The following is an 18,574-nucleotide window of genomic DNA, read 5'->3' as shown; positions in this document are numbered from 1 at the left end:
TCTGAAATCCGTGGTAAACAACAGGAATATAGGGTTGGCAGTGGTAGATGGTCTTTGAGGTCCATGTGGAGGTCATGAAGACCGTGGGTTGCAGTCGTCACTCAGTAACACAGAAGGGGAGGGAGATGCGAGGATAAACCAGGAACACAGAAACTATGACCTTGGGATGAGGAATAAACACGGAAAAACAAACAGATGCGGAAGCAAGTCTGATGTAATGTATTTCTGTGATCTGAGTTTCTGCATCATTACTCCAGTCTTCAGTGTCACATGATCATCAGATCATCATATTATAGTGATTTCTGAAGGATCAAGAAACATTTATGATTATATTAACAATGTTGTGCTGCTGCATATTTTTGGTGAAATCTACCATTCAAAAGTTGCGGAAATAAAGATTTCAAATACATTCAAAGATTTAAATATTGATAATAATCATAAATGTTTCTTGAGCATCTAGTCATCATATTATACTGATTTCTGAAGGATCATGTGACACTGAAGACTGGAGTAATGATGCTGAAAATACAGCTTTGATCACAGGAATAAATTACACTTTATAACACATGCACATAGAAAACAGCAGTTTTACACTGTAATAATATTTCACAATATTATTGTTTTAACTGAATTTTTTATCAAATAAACGCAGCTTTGGTGAGCAAAACAGACTACTTTCAAAAACATGAAAAAATCTTAATTACATCATTTTGACTAGTGTGATTTTTTACACACAATTTTGTACATTTTAAGTCTTCTATGGGATTTTTATATTATTTTAGTCGTCACCTTTATTTATATAATGCTTTTTACAATACAGATTGTTTCAAAGCAGCTTTACACAGATAAAGATAATGCCTTTTTCCTATTATCTCTGTAAAGCGGCTTTGAAACAATCTGTATTGATGTGTACTGTTCAGTTTAAGGCTAGCATTATCATAACTTGTAACTAGCTTGTTTAAAATTCTGACATCAAATGACCATTTTGTAATGAATGTTAATTGTGTTTAGTTTTCCTATCAAGTGATTGAATTAAATGACCTGTAACTCAGCTTTACCATGACACAGGTGATCAGCATAAAGACTTCAACTCTCACTTCGATCAGATATCTGTCCCGAAGTCTCTGAGGATCAGACTGGCTCTGTGCTCCTAATCAGATTACAAGACCCGTCAGAGAAAGTAGACGTCTTTAATTGCGAATGTCTGAAGGAATTACTGCGAAACAAACCCACCAGGAAAAAGCATGATCCAACAGGCTAGGATGAGCTACTGCCGCTCGAGGAGGACATGTGGAACATTCAAAAGTTACTGTTCATTTGAAAATATAAAAAAATACAATATTTTACAGTATTACTGTATTTTTGATCAAATAAAAACAGCACTGTAAAAAATGATCATGATTTTAACGGTAAAAGACTGTTAAAATGCTACAGTGAAAAACTGTTAATTGGTTAACAGAAAGTTTCCTAACTATATACGGTAAATGACTGTGATCGATCTAATGGTATATTTAATGTAATTTTACTGTAAAATACTGTTAAATTTACAGTTTTTGACAGTGAAAAAGAACAACTCATTGTATAAATTAGTCTTCGTGACACTTCACATTTGATGTATTTTTGTTGAAATAACTGTTTCTTCATAGTTTCTTAGTTTTTTTCTAATCAGTTATGTACATTAGGGTTTTATGTTACATTTAATGTTGTTAAATGAATGTTTATTGCATTTTAAAAAGTATTGTGTGTTACCGTGATGGTGTTTAATGTGTGTGTGAATGATACTGTGCCGCTTCTATATACTAGCATCAACTTTCTTGTGGAAAAGCTGCTTGTGATGAGCTTTGATTGATCATGTGACTCTCATCTCTGTTGTGATTGGTGGTTATCAGTGTATTACAATGGTAAAAAACAGATATTAATACTTAAATAGGTCAGAAAATTAACATTATATCAGATAATGAAATACGGTTTATTACTGTAAATTTTAAGTTAAGTCTGTAAAACCTAAAATGTTGCTACTGTATTTTATACTGTAAATTTCTGGCAACCACAGCGGCTGGTATTTTACCGTAAATTGAACAGATTTTTTTTTTACAGTGAGCCTTGGTGATCATAAGAGGCTTCTTTTAAAAACATTCTTACTAACCACAAACTTTTTAGTAGTGTATCAAATAATCTTCACTTATCACTGAAATAGTTTTAAAGAATTTTAAAGAATAGTTTTAGAATTTAAAGGTAATTTTATTTGACAACATTTATTCAAGATTGGCATGATTTTTAGTTTTTCTTGATGTATATTTTCTGTATATATTACAATAACAATATGAATGACCATATGTAACGCAAAGTATAAAATGGTTTAATATAAACATGACACATTTTAATAAACAGATGCTTCATTTTATGAGATTCATTTATATCGATTATAAATAGACAGGACATAATAAAAATAATAAAAATCAGGTACAATTCCTTTAATTTATATTTCTTTTTGATAATGAAAATGAGATTCAACATCTGTGTCATGACCTGATAAAAGTGATTTCACATGAAAAACTAAAAAAATAAAAATACACATTTGTGCACAGACAAAAGTGAAAAAACAGCAACAAACAAAATATGCAAACACTATTCATGTAAAGTTGTCATATATGCTACATTCATGTTATTCTCTCATATGTACTGTATTTGCTGCATGGACTGTACATAAAAAACCTTTGCTGCAATAAACTTAAGCTTTTTATTAATCATATGTTGCACAACAGTAATTAAAATTGTCAAAATGGCTTTCACACTTTCCATCATACTTTAAAAATCAAGTATTTCCATTAATTTAGTCTTTAAAATTTGATCTTGCAAAAATAAATATACAGCATTTTTTACAACTAACGTAAACGTTAAACAACTATTATCTCGAACTTTTGCCACGACCCTTTCCTGATAATCTTTAGACATTAAAAAAGAAAGTACAATCAGTAAGTCCCATCAAGTCTTTCAGTTTCACAGTGTGTACACGATTCATTCTGCATCAGGATAGACGATGAATCGAACATTAAAGCTGCGCGGTGCTAATGTTCAAGAGTTTAACACTTCAGCGGTTTGGATATACCACTGTCCTACACTTTCTTGGAAATGACATTTACAAAAGAAAAGGGAATGTGGTTTTGGCAAGAATGCTACAAAGCACATGCTAAATGAACCTTATTTCATGCTTCATTTATCTGGTATATTCCTCATTTATAAACCTACAGTCATCAGTATTGCTTATTCACCAGCGTCATGCATCTGTTAAAAATGACACATAATACACTTTTTGATATTCCCAAGTTTAGCATAACATTTCCCCTTAGCTATTTCCTTTGGCTCTTTTATTTGAGATAACTTTGATATAAAGTTAGACTTATTGAGCAGTTAAGAGTCAAAAGCAAACCTTGTCATCCTCCAAGACTTCAGACAGTGGAGTTTTGGTTATTTTGTGTCAGTCGGTATTGCTATATTGCATGTTGTCACATTATTAAGAGCACATCATTTTATCACATAAACAGGCAACATAGTATTTTATAGTAAAAAAAATAATAATAATAATTTGAAAAAGCATACAGTCCCAAACACACAATTACCAGGTTTATGATTTTTAGTAACACTATGTACACGGTGGTACAGTTTACGAATTGTTGCAAAGCAAAGGCCCGATCCATAAACCAAGAGATCATCATTCATGCTTCATAAAACAAATCTTTCAGAAATTGTCACATTTAATTGAATGCAATAATTCTACTCCAAAATCTGGTTTAACACAGAAACTCATTCTGTTCATAAATGGGCCATTGTTTAAATCATTATAATCAGTTTTGTATTTTTCTTGATTGACTGACAAAGTATGATGTAAATGACGTATGATTTGACAGATGCGAGAATAAGACAGACGGCAGTTGAACATTTCACAGATACAAATAATGATTAAAATACATACAAAAATACATACAAATAATGGTATATTCCATTATATGTAAGATCCATATCCATATGTTGATGTGTTGATTATTCAAGTTGAAGTGTGTAATTCTTGTTCCAACACACAGAACTGCAGAAGTACTGAGCCGTAGTGGCATTACACCAGACGATTGCTGCCCACTCGGTTATGGCTCAGACAAAAGAAGAAAGTGTTTTAAAATCGGAAATATTACACTCTTTATCTTTAAAAGAGAAGTATTTCGATTCGTCGACACCAGTGACACTGAGCAGGATTTCACAAATAAAGCATAAAGCACATACAGTCCTTACAGGAGCTTGTGAAGGCATGTTTAAAACTTTCAAGTATAAGTCCAACATGTAGGAATACTTTTAGCTGTGTTGCTGTGTGTCATGAGTAAGCAATCGAGTGACACTCTTTATAGAGCAAATGCAAGCCTATAATAAACCTATCTATCTGCACCGGATGCATGTCTACACTGGACACATCTAATACATAATATAAACTAGTATATTGGGAAACACTTTAAAATACGGATCCTTCGTTAATGAATAACTACACAGGAACAAATGAGTAACTCTGATTAACGAATTAGTAATTAATAGCACACAGATTTAAGTGGTAGTTCACTATTAACTAATCAATAACTACTATTTTTTTAATACTTCCCAGAGAACTACTGAATTTTTTACAGATTTAAGTGGTAGTTCACTAATAACTAATCAATAACTACTATTTTTCAATACTTCCCAGAGAAATAATGAAAAAAATTCACAATTCATGCAAAACTTAATAACTAATGCAGGAAAAATGACTAGCACTAGATTAACATTACTGCTAGATACTGTACACTAATTATAAATATGTAATAGCGTAGCAGACTTATGATTTGGGAAAGCTGTCAATAATTAGCCTATGCACTGCTGTCTTTTAGAGAACTATTCATAAACTAAATAATTTTTAAGAATTGTTTTTATAAATGCACTTGTCTGGAACACTTGCCCTGTGGCCGATTCTCCGGCATTCCTCTGGACTGGCTTTGAATAACTAGACTCATCATGGTGAGCACTGGGACATACTGAGTCATCAGCCATCCAAATACCAGTTATTTTATTATTTAACCTACCTCTCAAAAGTGTTTTTATGTATGTCTCTTTGCTCATATGTAGATATATATATAAATATGTGTGTATATATATATCCTGTGAATGATTAGATGATTCTACCCTTTCGGGTTGGCTCTTCATTAGTAACTACAGCATGGAATCATGATAACTAGTAATGACTCAAGTGTTAATGCATACCTCTATAGGAACTACTAATTATTTGGATCCGTATTCTAAAGTGAAGATCATGTTAACTAACTAGTAATGACTCAAGTGTTACTACATACACGCTGTTGGGCTGAAAGTGATTGATAGATGTGAGTGGACGCTCTCAATGCTTTAATGGTGCCTAAATGTTTACACTTTATTGGAAACCCATGAATGGCATATACTAATAGCGGTCAGTGAACAATAAACTGGGTTAAGAGAATGTATTTTAACTTAACAAATCTTACATACTTCACCTTTAAAGTAAAATACTACTTGAGGTCAGTTTGGCTTTGACTAGAACAGGATCAAACCGTCTTCCCTTCAGCCCATCGCATCAGACATGAAACACATTAGGAGAACATATCATCCCTTTCTGAATCTGGAGAGTCCGGCCTTGATATGTCAAACAAGTTTGAAGTTCCTGAGGTCTTTCTGTCTTTGAGAAGTCGGAGCATCTCTGCGAGCTGTGCTTCGAGTGTGCTCATTCTGCTGCTGAGGGAGCTGATGTCTCCTCGCAGCTCCTGCTTCAGCTCCGTAAAACAGGCCTGAAGACTCTGTTCGGGAATGGAGTGGAACACGGTTTTCCCCTCAGGCTGAACGGGGCTCCGGTCCTGAGGGGTTCGAGCGCTACCGTCACCCATGTTGTCGAGTCGCAGGTCACTCTTGGTGATGCCGCTGTCGCACGAGTCCGTCTTCTTGAGGGACAGTTCATTTTGAGACTTAGTCCTGTCTGGTAGCATCTCCATGGACTCGGCTTTGGACACAGGACTCCAGGAGAGATCAGACTTGGCTGTGGCTTCTTTAAACCGACCCCAGCCTTTGCTTTTGGGTGGTTCTGCGGATTTATTTCTTGTATAGTTTCCATTAGAGATCACGGGAGCGTAAAGTTTTGCTCGACATGATGAGGATGATGAGGTGGGGGAAGATGTAACCGGAGTGGCTGGACTTTCAGTGACCGTGATGACGCTGGTTGGTGACGTGATCTCGAGCACCATGGTCTCTGCTCTGCCTTTCTCGAGATCCGGTTCTCCTTGACTTGCTCGCTCCGCCGCCAGACGGGCCTCTCTCTGCTGCCGGAACCGCTGGAAGAGACGCCGCACAGGGTGATCTGGAGGTAGATTCAGAGGGGCTTCATTCTTCCTTCGCAACATCTCCTCTTCCTCCCGTTTGACGTCACTTATTTTACGGAAGACGATCTATATGATTCAAACAAGAGAGCACATGTATACATAAGAATGAACACAGTTTATTAGTAAGGGATAATGTGCATCCAGCCGGTTATCATCTCAGAATAAACAGGGTGATGAGGACCCGACACGAAGCGGAGCCTGAAGGGGTTTATTCTGAGATAACAACCGGCTGGATGTACATTATCCCGCTTATTACACGGCTACTTGCCTTGTAAGTAAATAATTAGATACAAAATATTAATCTGAGTCTAAATATTTTATTAGGTCTTTAAACGCAAAGCTTTCCGCGGAGTGAGCAGTTGCTAGCGCGGCAAGTTATAACTAGACGGACATTTAAGTGACATGGTATACAGTCATACCACTTATTACACAGAATCTCGCAACTTAAATAATTATGGGGATAAAAGATATTGATTTCAGATTAAACGGATTTAAAATGATCTACTGATTTATCCAATCCAGGCTGGAAAACACTTGTGGCAATAATTCTGCACAATGATATTAAGTTGCATTTAGTTTTATCCAACACAGATGAATGTGAATCTGGCAACATTTTATTGTGCTGGTTGTTGTACGTATTGAGGTAGTTCAGAAATTAAATGTCTTATTTTGATGTACCATGAAGCTAAAAATAGGAGTGACTAACCCTTCTAGCAAACACTTTAAAATGAAGCATGTGACTCGCTTCTCATCGTTCGAGGTGCTCAAGCGTCAGGAGTCCAGATAGATGCAATGAAAGCACACAGTGACCAGGGGCTGTGAACATTTCTGAGTCAATGATGCATAGCTAATTTTTATTGTCCTTTATGTTGCAATCAACAAACAAATTCAAACGTGTCAAGTCAAGTCACCTACATTTATAAAGCGCTTTTAACAGTATGGATCGTTTCAAAGCGGTGATAATAGAAATTACCGTAACAGATTGTTTAGGCTTTACAGCAGCTCTAGAATAAAGTTATTGTCCATGTTCCCTGGTAGAACAACTACTATGATAATGAAACATCTGTGATTTTGTCATGTCTGTTTAGGTTTTGTTTTAGGTTTGTGATTCCCTGTTCATCTTTAGTCCATGTGCAATCTTCTCATTGGTTCATTGTCTGGTTATATTGATGTCAGTTCTGTTTTTTCATTGGTTAATGTTCATCAGTTCCACTTTGTCATTGGTTGTGTTGTTACCTTGTCCTTGTATTTAAGCCCTCATGTTTGCCATGTTTACTTTGTTGTGTATCCTGCTGTTGGTGAGTTTGTCAAGTCTGGGCAAGTTCAAGCCAGGTCTATATGATCAAGTTCAAGTTCTCATGTCCATGCCATGTTCTAGTTTTGTTATTCTGTTTATTAGCGATGGGAGAAACTAAGCTTTTCAAAGCTTTGAATCAATTGCCCCTTCGCATGGAGTTTGATTGACAGGCAATCTGACCAATCATAATCCGCCTTCCGTTGAATCTGCCATTTTTGTCCGACAAAGCAGTCAGGAGAGTTAGTAGATTAAGGTTGGAGGATTTGAACTTGAAAAACGCAGTTTACTGACGTCTTTTAAACAACATTCCTTCTGATGTTCATTCATGTTTATTTGATGCTATAAATGAACTAGAAGGAAGAGATGATCGGTTCACGAGCAGCTTTAACTGAGGCTCTACAAAGATCTGTCAGACACATTAAAGAGCCACAAAACTGTATTTATTGTTTAAATTTCTTTAAAAAAATGACCAAATTTGAAAGTAAAGACTTTGTTTCATATCAGAGTCTATCATACCTGGTCTGTGTCTGTCAGTTTCTTTGCTCTGCGATGTGTTTTTCACTGCGTGAGAACATGGTGTGTGTGAGAGAGAGGCGTGTCTTGTCGGACATAGCAACAGTAACTAAAGGGGGCGAGTCTTTGCGAACGGTCAATTGAACCAATTGCTTTGCAAAGTGCTTCACTGTTTTGAAGCGGTCAAAGCTGTGTAAATCCAACAAAAACTCAGGCCAAACATGCATAAAACAGGTTTTACAAACCCATTGCACATGTTTTATTGAAAGAATAATCTAACAAGTGCAATTAACTAATCTAATACCAATAAATATGAAGTGTCTGTATAATATGTATTCTTTTATACATTTTCAGGGCTATGGATGGGTCAGCGAAACAGACTAATAACTACTATTATTCCTTTTAATTATATAAATGCCTCATTAAAACGTCTACAAATGTATAAAACTCATCAGAGATCAGGAAATAGACACTTAGACACTTAATATAAATAGGCTAGAAATAGACACTTGTTCAATGGTTCACCACTGGGGGGCGATCTCAGTGAATCTGCATGATTCATGGGTTCACAGTTCACAAATTTCTAAACGTTTTGAAACCGTTATAACATAACGAAGCCTCATTTACTGAAATCCCGTGACTTTGGCAGTTTGAAACCCGCTTCGAACCACTGATTCGAAACAAAAGATTCGTAAAGGTTTCGGAGCTTCATGAAGCAGGTTTCGAAAGCTCCCATCACGGTTTATAAATAAAACTGAACTTGCTTGGCTCGCCTTCAGTGGAAGTCTGGTACATGTTACTTGCGACGTGAGTAAGCGGCAATGTTTAAAATGGTTAGTTGATCTTATCATGATGTCTATGGTTGAATCTCACAAAACTCAAGGTCACATTTTCACCCCAGAACCAAAGAAAAAAACACACCCACCAGCAGGTGCCAACTCCCCAATGGGAACCACCAATTGGGACAAAAATGTTGTTCCGGGACCAACAAAAGATGCTGATCCAGAATCATGTCTTACTTGGCGAAACCTCTGTGTCCTTCTTCAAACACGGAGGGTATCACATCTCAGTCTACATCCAAGACAAATTTATCTGGGTCTGCAATGTGCCTTCAGCTTTTAAAAGAGATGGTAATTTTCCAAGTCAACATGAAAGTGGCCGAGGACTATAATATCCTGGAGATATTTCATGCTGTGTTTATGCAAAATGGTGGACAACAGCTTTCCATACCCTGGGAGAATGATCTCACGTGTTTTTACTTAATTATGAATGAACCTGGAGGCGGAATGAAAGCAAGATCCCTGTGTTATTGCTACCTTCTTATAACGGTTAACTCATAAATGTGATGTGATAAGATTCATGAGATGTCCTTTTACGGCAGTAGTTCGCAATTAATAGTATTCCTCCGTTATTTTTGTATCCGATTATTGTTAGATTATTCCTGCTTCTAATGTAGTTGATTTTCACAGTTTGGGGAGAAGACTATTAAGGTATTAAGTCTAGTTAGTCTTGTTTAGATTAGATTGATTACTAAAGGATTTGGAGTCAAGTCAAGTCACCTTCATTTACTGAATATAGCGCTTTTTTACAATACAGATTGTTTTAAAACGGCTTTACAGTGATAACAGGAAAATAATGCAGCCAAGATTTGTTTTGGCTGTACAGCAGATCTGGAAGAAAGTCATTGTCCAGTTTAAGTAACTTTTTGATTGATTCATTTCCGTTGTAAACATCATTAGTTATCAACTAACTTAGGGTCCGCTTACAGTATATGACACTGTTTTAACTGAAAACATTAAACTTTAACCCTTATGTGCTGTTGGGGCTGTTTTCAGCCACTATGGGGTATTTTTGAGTCTTATTTTGGCCATAACTTTTTCCGTGTTTCAGCAAATGGAATGATTTTTGGTGACAAAGCTTATTTTTACACATATTTTAGGAAAATGCTTTGAAAATTTTCAAAAACTTAACAGTACACTCTGGGCAAATTCACTACCCTTTCGTTATGTTCGTGGCTGAAAACAGCCACTACTTTAAACTGCTGTAAAAATTGATCAGATAAATATTTTTTTGCCATTTTTTTTGCATAAATCTATTAATCAACATCAGTCCTGTTCAAAACTACTAAATGTTTTTAAAAAAATCAAGATTTTAACTCTTTAATTGCCAAATTCATAAATTATGACACTGATTTGGGAGGGGAAAAAACACAAAATTACTTATTTTCAATATAAAATGTGATTGTGGACTGGATTTTTTTTTACCTTTTATCACAGTCTTGGACATGTCAAAGATTAGAAACAACATTGGTTTTGATGCATTGTTAGTTTTTGTGCAGCATCAGATTTTAACTTTTTCTCCCTCATTTACTGTTCGTGGCTGTTTTTGCCCCATTGACTTCCATTATAACCACATTTTTTGATTGCAAAGCCATGACACCATATAATCATGCATTTTTGATTGTTGGTGGTTTTCCCTGTTAGGAAGAGGTAAAATTTGTAATTTTTACTGTTGATAACCAGGTGGCACCATTAACCCTTTATATAGGCCTGTGCAAAAAAAAGCTTAGTTTCTGGCTTTTACATGGAGTCATATGGAGTATAATAGCATAATAAAGTGTGTGTGTGTGTGTGTGTGTGTGTGTGTGTGTGCGTGTGTGTGCGTGTGTGTGTGTGTGTGTGTGTGTGTGAGAGAGAGAGAGAGAGAGAGAACTCACCTTGATGCGTCTGAGAAAATCTAAATATGCACCTCGGCTCATTACATGGAGTAAACAAAAACAAAGTAAGTGTATTTATGCATCTGCCTTTTGATAATGAGAAATGCAGACTAAACAAAAACTAAGCAAGTGGATTTGAACACTTGCATGCAAGCCTGCTGGTCATTTGATGGTGAGAAGAGCAGGCAACATGAGAAAGGGCTTGACTTGTAGTGAAGTTCTAGAGATGATCATGCAGCCTGACCCCTCCAGCGAGCGGCAGGATGTATTGTCTTCTCCCTCTGACACCACAGACTCAGGAGAGGCAGATCCTGATTTGGATGTGGCACCCTCATCATCCTCTCTAGCTTCCACTGAAGGCGAGGAGGATTCGGAGGATCCTGGGTCTGGGTGGATTGGGAGAAACGGCGAAGTGTGGTTTTCCACCAACGCAGAGACAACTCCCTTTCTTCAGCCTGCCAGAGTCGACTCCAGGGCCGACGAGATGATTGACCTCATTGTCAGCATGACCAACCTCCAAAACGCAGAGCTCTGCTGATTTCTTGAATCTTGAGAGGGACATGGTGGCTCTAAAAATCGCACGACCACTGCGATCATCCCACAGGCAACGTGTGGACTCCCCTCTGGACCTGTAGACGCCGGCCAAAATCCGTAGCCCCATGTATACACGGAGATCTGTGGAGTCCACCCCGGTCCAGTTTCTCATTGTGCGGCGCCCGTAAAAAACAGATTGAACACAGAAACGATGTTCTGGACCCTTGCGATGGCATAGCGCGTCGGCCATGAAGTCATGCCTCTGGCAGGCTGAAGAAAGGGAGTTGTCTCTGCGTTGGTGGAAAACCACACTTCGCCGTTTCTCCCAATCCACCCAGACCCAGGATCCTCCGAATCCTCCTCGCCTTCAGTGGAAGCTAGAGAGGATGATGAGGGTGCCACATCCAAATCAGGATCTGCCTCTCCTGAGTCTGTGGTGTCAGAGGGAGAAGACAATACATCCTGCCGCTCGCTGGAGGGGTCAGGCTGCATGATCATCTCTAGAACTTCACTACAAGTCAAGCCCTTTCTCATGTTGCCTGCTCTTCTCACCATCAAATGACCAGCAGGCTTGCATGCAAGTGTTCAAATCCACTTGCTTAGTTTTTGTTTAGTCTGCATTTCTCATTATCAAAAGGCAGATGCATAAATACACTTACTTTGTTTTTGTTTACTCCATGTAGTTCTGAGAGCTGAGGTGCATATTTTGATTTTCTCAGACGCATCAAGGTGAGTTCTCTCTCTCTCTCTCTCACACACACACACACACACACACACACACACACACACACACACACACACACACACACACACACACACACACACACACACACACACACACACACACACACACACACACACACACACACACACACACACACACACACACACACACACACACACACACACACACACACACACACACACACACACACACACACACACACACACACACACACACACACACACACACACACACACACACACACACACACACACACACACACACACACACACACACACACACACACACACACACACACACACACACACACACACACACACACACACACACACACACACACACACACACACACACACACACACACACACACACACACACACACACACACACACTTTATTATGCTATTATACTCCATATGACTCCATGTAAAAGCCAGAAACTAAGCTTTTTTTTGCACAGGCCTATATAAAGGGTTAATGGTGCCACCTGGTTATCAACAGTAAAAATTACAAATTTTACCTCTCCCTAACAGGGAAAACCACCAACAATCAAAAATGCATGATTTTATGGTGTCATGGCTTTGCAATCAAAAAATTTGGTTATAATGGAAGTCAATGGGGCAAAAACAGCCACGAACAGTAAATGAGGGAGAAAAAGTTAAAATCTGATGCTGCACAAAAACTAACAATGCATCAAAACCAATGTTGTTTCTAATCTTTGACATGTCTAAGACTGTGATAAAAGGTAAAAAAAAATCCAGTCCACAATCACATTTTATATTGAAAATAAGTAATTTTGTGTTTTTTCCCCTCCCAAATCAGTGACATAATTTATGAATTTGGCAATTAAAGAGTTAAAATCTTGATTTTTTTTTAAACATTTAGTAGTTTTGAACAGGACTGATGTTGATTAATAGATTTATGCAAAAAAAATGGCAAAAAAATATTTATCTGATCAATTTTTACAGCTCAATTTTTACAGCAGTTTAAAGTAGTGGCTGTTTTCAGCCACGAACATAACGAAAGGATGGGAATTTGAACAATGCACAAGGGTTAATATGTTCTGGCCATTTATTTACACGTAAACAGCGTTTGGTGGCCTGAGAACGCAAACTTTGAAATAGGTTTCAAAGTGCAAGTTTTTTAAACGGGTTTTGAAAGCGATACCGTTATCATCCCCGTGTAAACTTTAAAAACGTGAATCTGTGAGAAAGGTGACGGGATGAATATACGTGTTTAATCCGTATAGGCATGAGCGTTTCTTTAAAGTGACATTGAAATTACTTGTCTGGCATGCATAATATAGCGTGTTTAGTCGGAGATTAAATGGTTCTACTTTAAATGGTTCTACTTTACTACTTTTACTTCATCTGTTTTATTTAAAAGTAAAACAGATGAAAATGAAGCACAAGGTGTTTAGAACCGGCAAACTTTTTTTGCTAACCTAATTACAAGCAAAATGTTCATGCATGCGGAAGCTGTCCTAATGTGTTAATGATGTCAGTTCATTAATTCATTCCTGTGCACAGACTGACTCAGCAGGACTCAGTTTTCTTACCCGGTCACATGGATCTGCTTTCTGATGAAGCCATTTAGATGCATTGTAAAGTGCAAAAATAAATGGATTTTCTCTCAGGTCAGACGGATGACTGTGAGATGCACTGGACTGCAGGCGGACAATATTCACGAGTGTCATTTTTCTGCATTTGTCCTGTCAAAGCTGAAGATAATGGGTTTTGGAGGTTAGAGAGGTTCATAGTTTATTGCCCAAGTCTGAAAACAACAATGAACATGCTTTTCCTAATGTAGAGCCAGCTGTGGAGAATAACTCTAGTTTAAAATAAAATAGAAAAACATAACATGCTTCATTGCTGCACGGCCAAGACAAATACACGTCACTATACAGAAGCCAAATCTAAATCAGAAACTTTTAACATCAACAAGAACAAAATTATCTTTATTATCATAAAGCTATTTCCTTCAAATATATTTATACTTTTCCTGGCTAAAATACATCTACGTTTATGTTTATTTATAGAGAACAAATAATATAGCGTGTGCATTATATGAAATTCACTTTTTCATGTGGCTTTAAAAGACATGAATGCGAGTAAATGATGACTGAATGTTTTACATTTTGGCTGAACTATTTCTGTAAGACATTGCAAGAGGGTGTTGACTCTTTAAAGAGACTCTTTTAGATGATTGAGTCTAGAAACATATCCGGCTGTTACTGTATGTCATCCGCGCGCTTTAAAACACATTTGCATCTTCATTTACTCGCTCCAATGAAGGTGACTAGAGACAATTTACTGCTCATGATGATCAATAGAGTCACATGACTTTAAAATTGGATTCCAATGTCTGTTATTAGCATAGAGGTGAGAGGAAACAACTGCATGTCTCAAAGATGAATTACCCCAACATCTCAGAAATCACTGCTCGGCTCTGAAGTGACATCTAAGTCCGTTATTCAGTCTTTTCTTATGTAATTAAATAGTTATAATTTCTAAATTAAAATATTCACTACTGCAACAAAACCCTGTTGTAATAAAAGGCATTTGGAAACTCTGCATAACATGCAAATATTATGTGTTTACTGATGCAATGCAGATAATCAATGAACTAGAAGTATAATTTATTACCTATTATCCACATGTAGCATCATGAGGTCATGTGATAATATAGGATATGTCATTTATCATGAAATAATGGTTTCACTTAGAAAACAGTGTAAACTGCACAGACATAAGCTATATTTTCTTTTTGAACAAATGTCTTTATTTGACTGATTCAAAATGATCACTTGTGAGTCTTTTGAGCAAATCATTAAAAAAAGAATTTGTCCCTGAATCAGACTACACTGATCATGCTGAATGTATTTGCATGCAGCAAGTAAATACAACGCTTTAGAAATATGAAATATGAACTCTTTTATAAATAATGGTGAAGGAAATACTGCTGTAGACGGTCTCTTTGACCTTTATGTGATGAAAGTGAAGTAAATTGCTGGACATATACTCATTAAGTGTCATTTATCATAAAATTACATGCTAGAGATATTTCCAAACCTTGCCTAACAGCAGGATCATTTCACAAGGTGAACATGCGTCTGTAATATAATATTTCACAAGCAGCCACTCGCCTGAACTGTTTCAACATCATTCAGCACTTTTTGTGGGACTAGATACTTTCCCTGGATGTGACCTAAATCAACGGGGACTTCAGAAAACAATGTATCACGAAAAAATGAAGACCCTGATGTCCAGTTTTAAGGCATGATTATCATATACAGAAAATCACACTTGTAGAGACAGATAGGAATGAGTCAGTGGTGGATAGAACCGTAATACCAGTGAAGATCGTGAAAAGTCTGGCTGCTTAAACAAATGCAGAAATAAAAGGAGATATGTTGTGAAAATGATAAAAGAGAAATGGGAAATGAGTAAAGCTTGAAGGAAGGTGAAATGCAAGAGAGATTTGTCTGAATAAACAGCAGACAGTTTGATAAGCAGCTGTTGGTCAATACCAGCATCCAGCGCACAGATCTCATCCAGAGGACACTGAAGGAGACAGATCTGTCCATCCCAGAACACAATCAATACCACTGACCGGTGACGGAGAGCTTCAAGCGGCCCAACATGTCACTGTCAGGATGCTCTGGTATTAAAGGTTATAATTCACCCTAATGGAAAACTTACTGTCGTTACATACTGACAACAGGTGATTTTTTAACACTATTCAAACTGCCCCCTCCCCCTCCCCCCCCACACACACACGCGCACACACACACGCACACACACACACACACACACACACACACACACACACACACACACACACCACCACCACCACCACCACCACCACATAAAGCTACAGTTTAGAAATTGTTTTCTAAGATGATCTGAAACTACCTATCAGACAGACAGATCAGTCAAGTCACCTTCATTTATATAGTGCTTTTAACAATATAGATTGTTTCAAAGCAGCTTTACAGTAAAAAAATGTACGCCTAGACACGACCACAACGCATTATGTAGTCAGCCGGATCCGGGCCGTATCCAGATCAGATGGAGGACCTGCTCTAGACACGACCACAACACATGATGTAGTCAGCCGGATCCGGGCCGTATACAGATCAGATGGAGGACCTGCTCTAGACACGACCACAACACATGATGTAGTCAGCCGGATCCCGGCCGTATCCAGATCAGATGGAGGACCTGCTCTAGACACGACCACAACACATGATGTAGTCAGCCGGATCCGGGCCGTATCCAGATCAGATGGAGGACCTGCGCCTAGACACGACAAAAACACATGATGTAGTCAGCCGGATCCGGGCCGTATACAGATCAGATGGAGGACCTGCGCCTAGACACGACAAAAACACATGATGTAGTCAGCCGGATCCGGGCCGTATACAGATCAGATGGAGGACCTGCGCCTAGACACGACCACAACACATGATGTAGTCAGCCGGATCCCGGCCGTATCCAGATCAGATGGAGGACCTGCTCTAGACACGACCACAACACATGATGTAGTCAGCCGGATCCGGGCCGTATCCAGATCAGATGGAGGACCTGCTCTAGACACGACCACAACACATGATGTAGTCAGCCGGATCCGGGCCGTATCCAGATCAGATGGAGGACCTGCTCTAGACACGACCACAACACATGATGTACTCAGCCGGATCCGGGCCGTATCCAGATCAGATGGAGGACCTGCTCTAGACACGACCACAACACATGATGTAGTCAGCCGGATCCGGGCCGTATCCAGATCAGATGGAGGACCTGCTCTAGACACGACCACAACACATGATGTAGTCAGCTGGATCCGGGCCGTATCCAGATCAGATGGAGGACCTGCTCTAGACACGACCACAACACATGATGTAGTCAGCCGGATCCGGGCCGTATCCAGATCAGATGAAGGACCTGCTCTAGACACGACCACAACACATGATGTACTCAGCCGGATCCGGGCCGTATCCAGATCAGATGGAGGACCTGCTCTAGACACGACCACAACACATGATGTAGTCAGCCGGATCCAGGCCGTATCCAGATCAGATGGAGGACCTGCTCTAGACACGACCACAACACATGATGTAGTCAGCTGGATCAGGCCCGTATCCAGATCAGATGGAGGACCTGCGCCTAGACACGACCACAACACATGATGTAGTCAGCCGGATCCGGGCCATATCCAGATCAGATGGAGGACCTGCACCTAGACACGACCACAACACATGATGTAGTCAGCCGGATCCGGGCCGTATCCAGATCAGATGGAGGACCTGCTCTAGACACGACCACAACACATGATGTAGTCAGCTGGATCCGGGCCGTATCCAGATCAGATGGAGGACCTGCTCTAGACACGACCACAACACATGATGTAGTCAGCCGGATCCGGGCCGTATCCAGATCAGATGGAGGACCTGCTCTAGACACGACCACAACACATGATGTAGTCAGCTGGATCCGGGCCGTATCCAGATTAGATGGAGGACCTGCTCTAGACACGACCACAACACATGATGTAGTCAGCCGGATCCGGGCCGTATCCAGATCAGATGAAGGACCTGCTCTAGACACGACCACAACACATGATGTACTCAGCCGGATCCGGGCCGTATCCAGATCAGATGGAGGACCTGCTCTAGACACGACCACAACACATGATGTAGTCAGCCGGATCCAGGCCGTATCCAGATCAGATGGAGGACCTGCTCTAGACACGACCACAACACATGATGTAGTCAGCTGGATCAGGCCCGTATCCAGATCAGATGGAGGACCTGCGCCTAGACACGACCACAACACATGATGTAGTCAGCCGGATCCGGCCCGTGTCCAGATCAGATGGAGGACCTGCACCTAGACACGACCACAACACATGATGTAGTCAGCCGGATCCGGGCCGTATCCAGATCAGATGGAGGACCTGCTCTAGACACGACCACAACACATTATGTAGTCAGCCGGATCCGGCCCGTGTCCAGATCAGATGGAGGACCCGCGCCTAGACATGACCACAACACATGATGTAGTCAGCCGGATCCGGGCCAGATCCAGATCAGATGGAGGACCTGCTCTAGACACGACCACAACACATGATGTAGTCAGCCGGATCCGGGCCAGATCCAGATCAGATGGAGGACCTGCTCTAGACATGACCACAACACATGATGTAGTCAGCCGGATCCGGGCCATATCCAGATCAGATGGAGGACCTGCTCTAGACACGACCACAACACATGATGTAGTCAGCCGGATCCGGGGCGTATCCAGATCAGATGGAGGACCTGCTCTAGACACGACCACAACACATGATGTA

General features: G+C 39.4%; 1 protein-coding gene across 5 annotated transcripts in view; it reads right to left on the bottom strand.

Annotated features, from left to right (window-relative positions):
* Positions 1-1,187: 1,187 nt before the first annotated feature.
* kcnh1b (potassium voltage-gated channel, subfamily H (eag-related), member 1b) overlaps positions 1,188-18,574 on the bottom strand; it is a 126,308-nt gene continuing 108,921 nt past the window's right edge. For 3 of the 5 annotated variants that reach the window (XM_079593077.1, XM_079593076.1, XM_079593075.1), the window contains exon 12: positions 4,589-6,485. In XM_079593077.1, the coding sequence (XP_079449203.1) occupies positions 5,640-6,485 (846 nt within the window). In that variant the 3' untranslated portion in view covers positions 4,589-5,639. Of the gene's footprint in view, positions 1,217-4,588; positions 6,486-13,881; positions 13,944-18,574 lie in introns of those variants that run through there. The other 2 variants (XM_079593079.1, XM_079593078.1) reach the window with 2 other exon arrangements.

The sequence above is a fragment of the Phoxinus phoxinus genome (assembly GCF_949152265.1).
Source record: "Phoxinus phoxinus genome assembly, chromosome: 20".
Classification (NCBI taxonomy): domain Eukaryota; kingdom Metazoa; phylum Chordata; class Actinopteri; order Cypriniformes; family Leuciscidae; genus Phoxinus; species Phoxinus phoxinus.
Note: the sequence above shows the minus strand (reverse complement) of the source record. Positions and strands in the feature narration are given on the sequence as shown.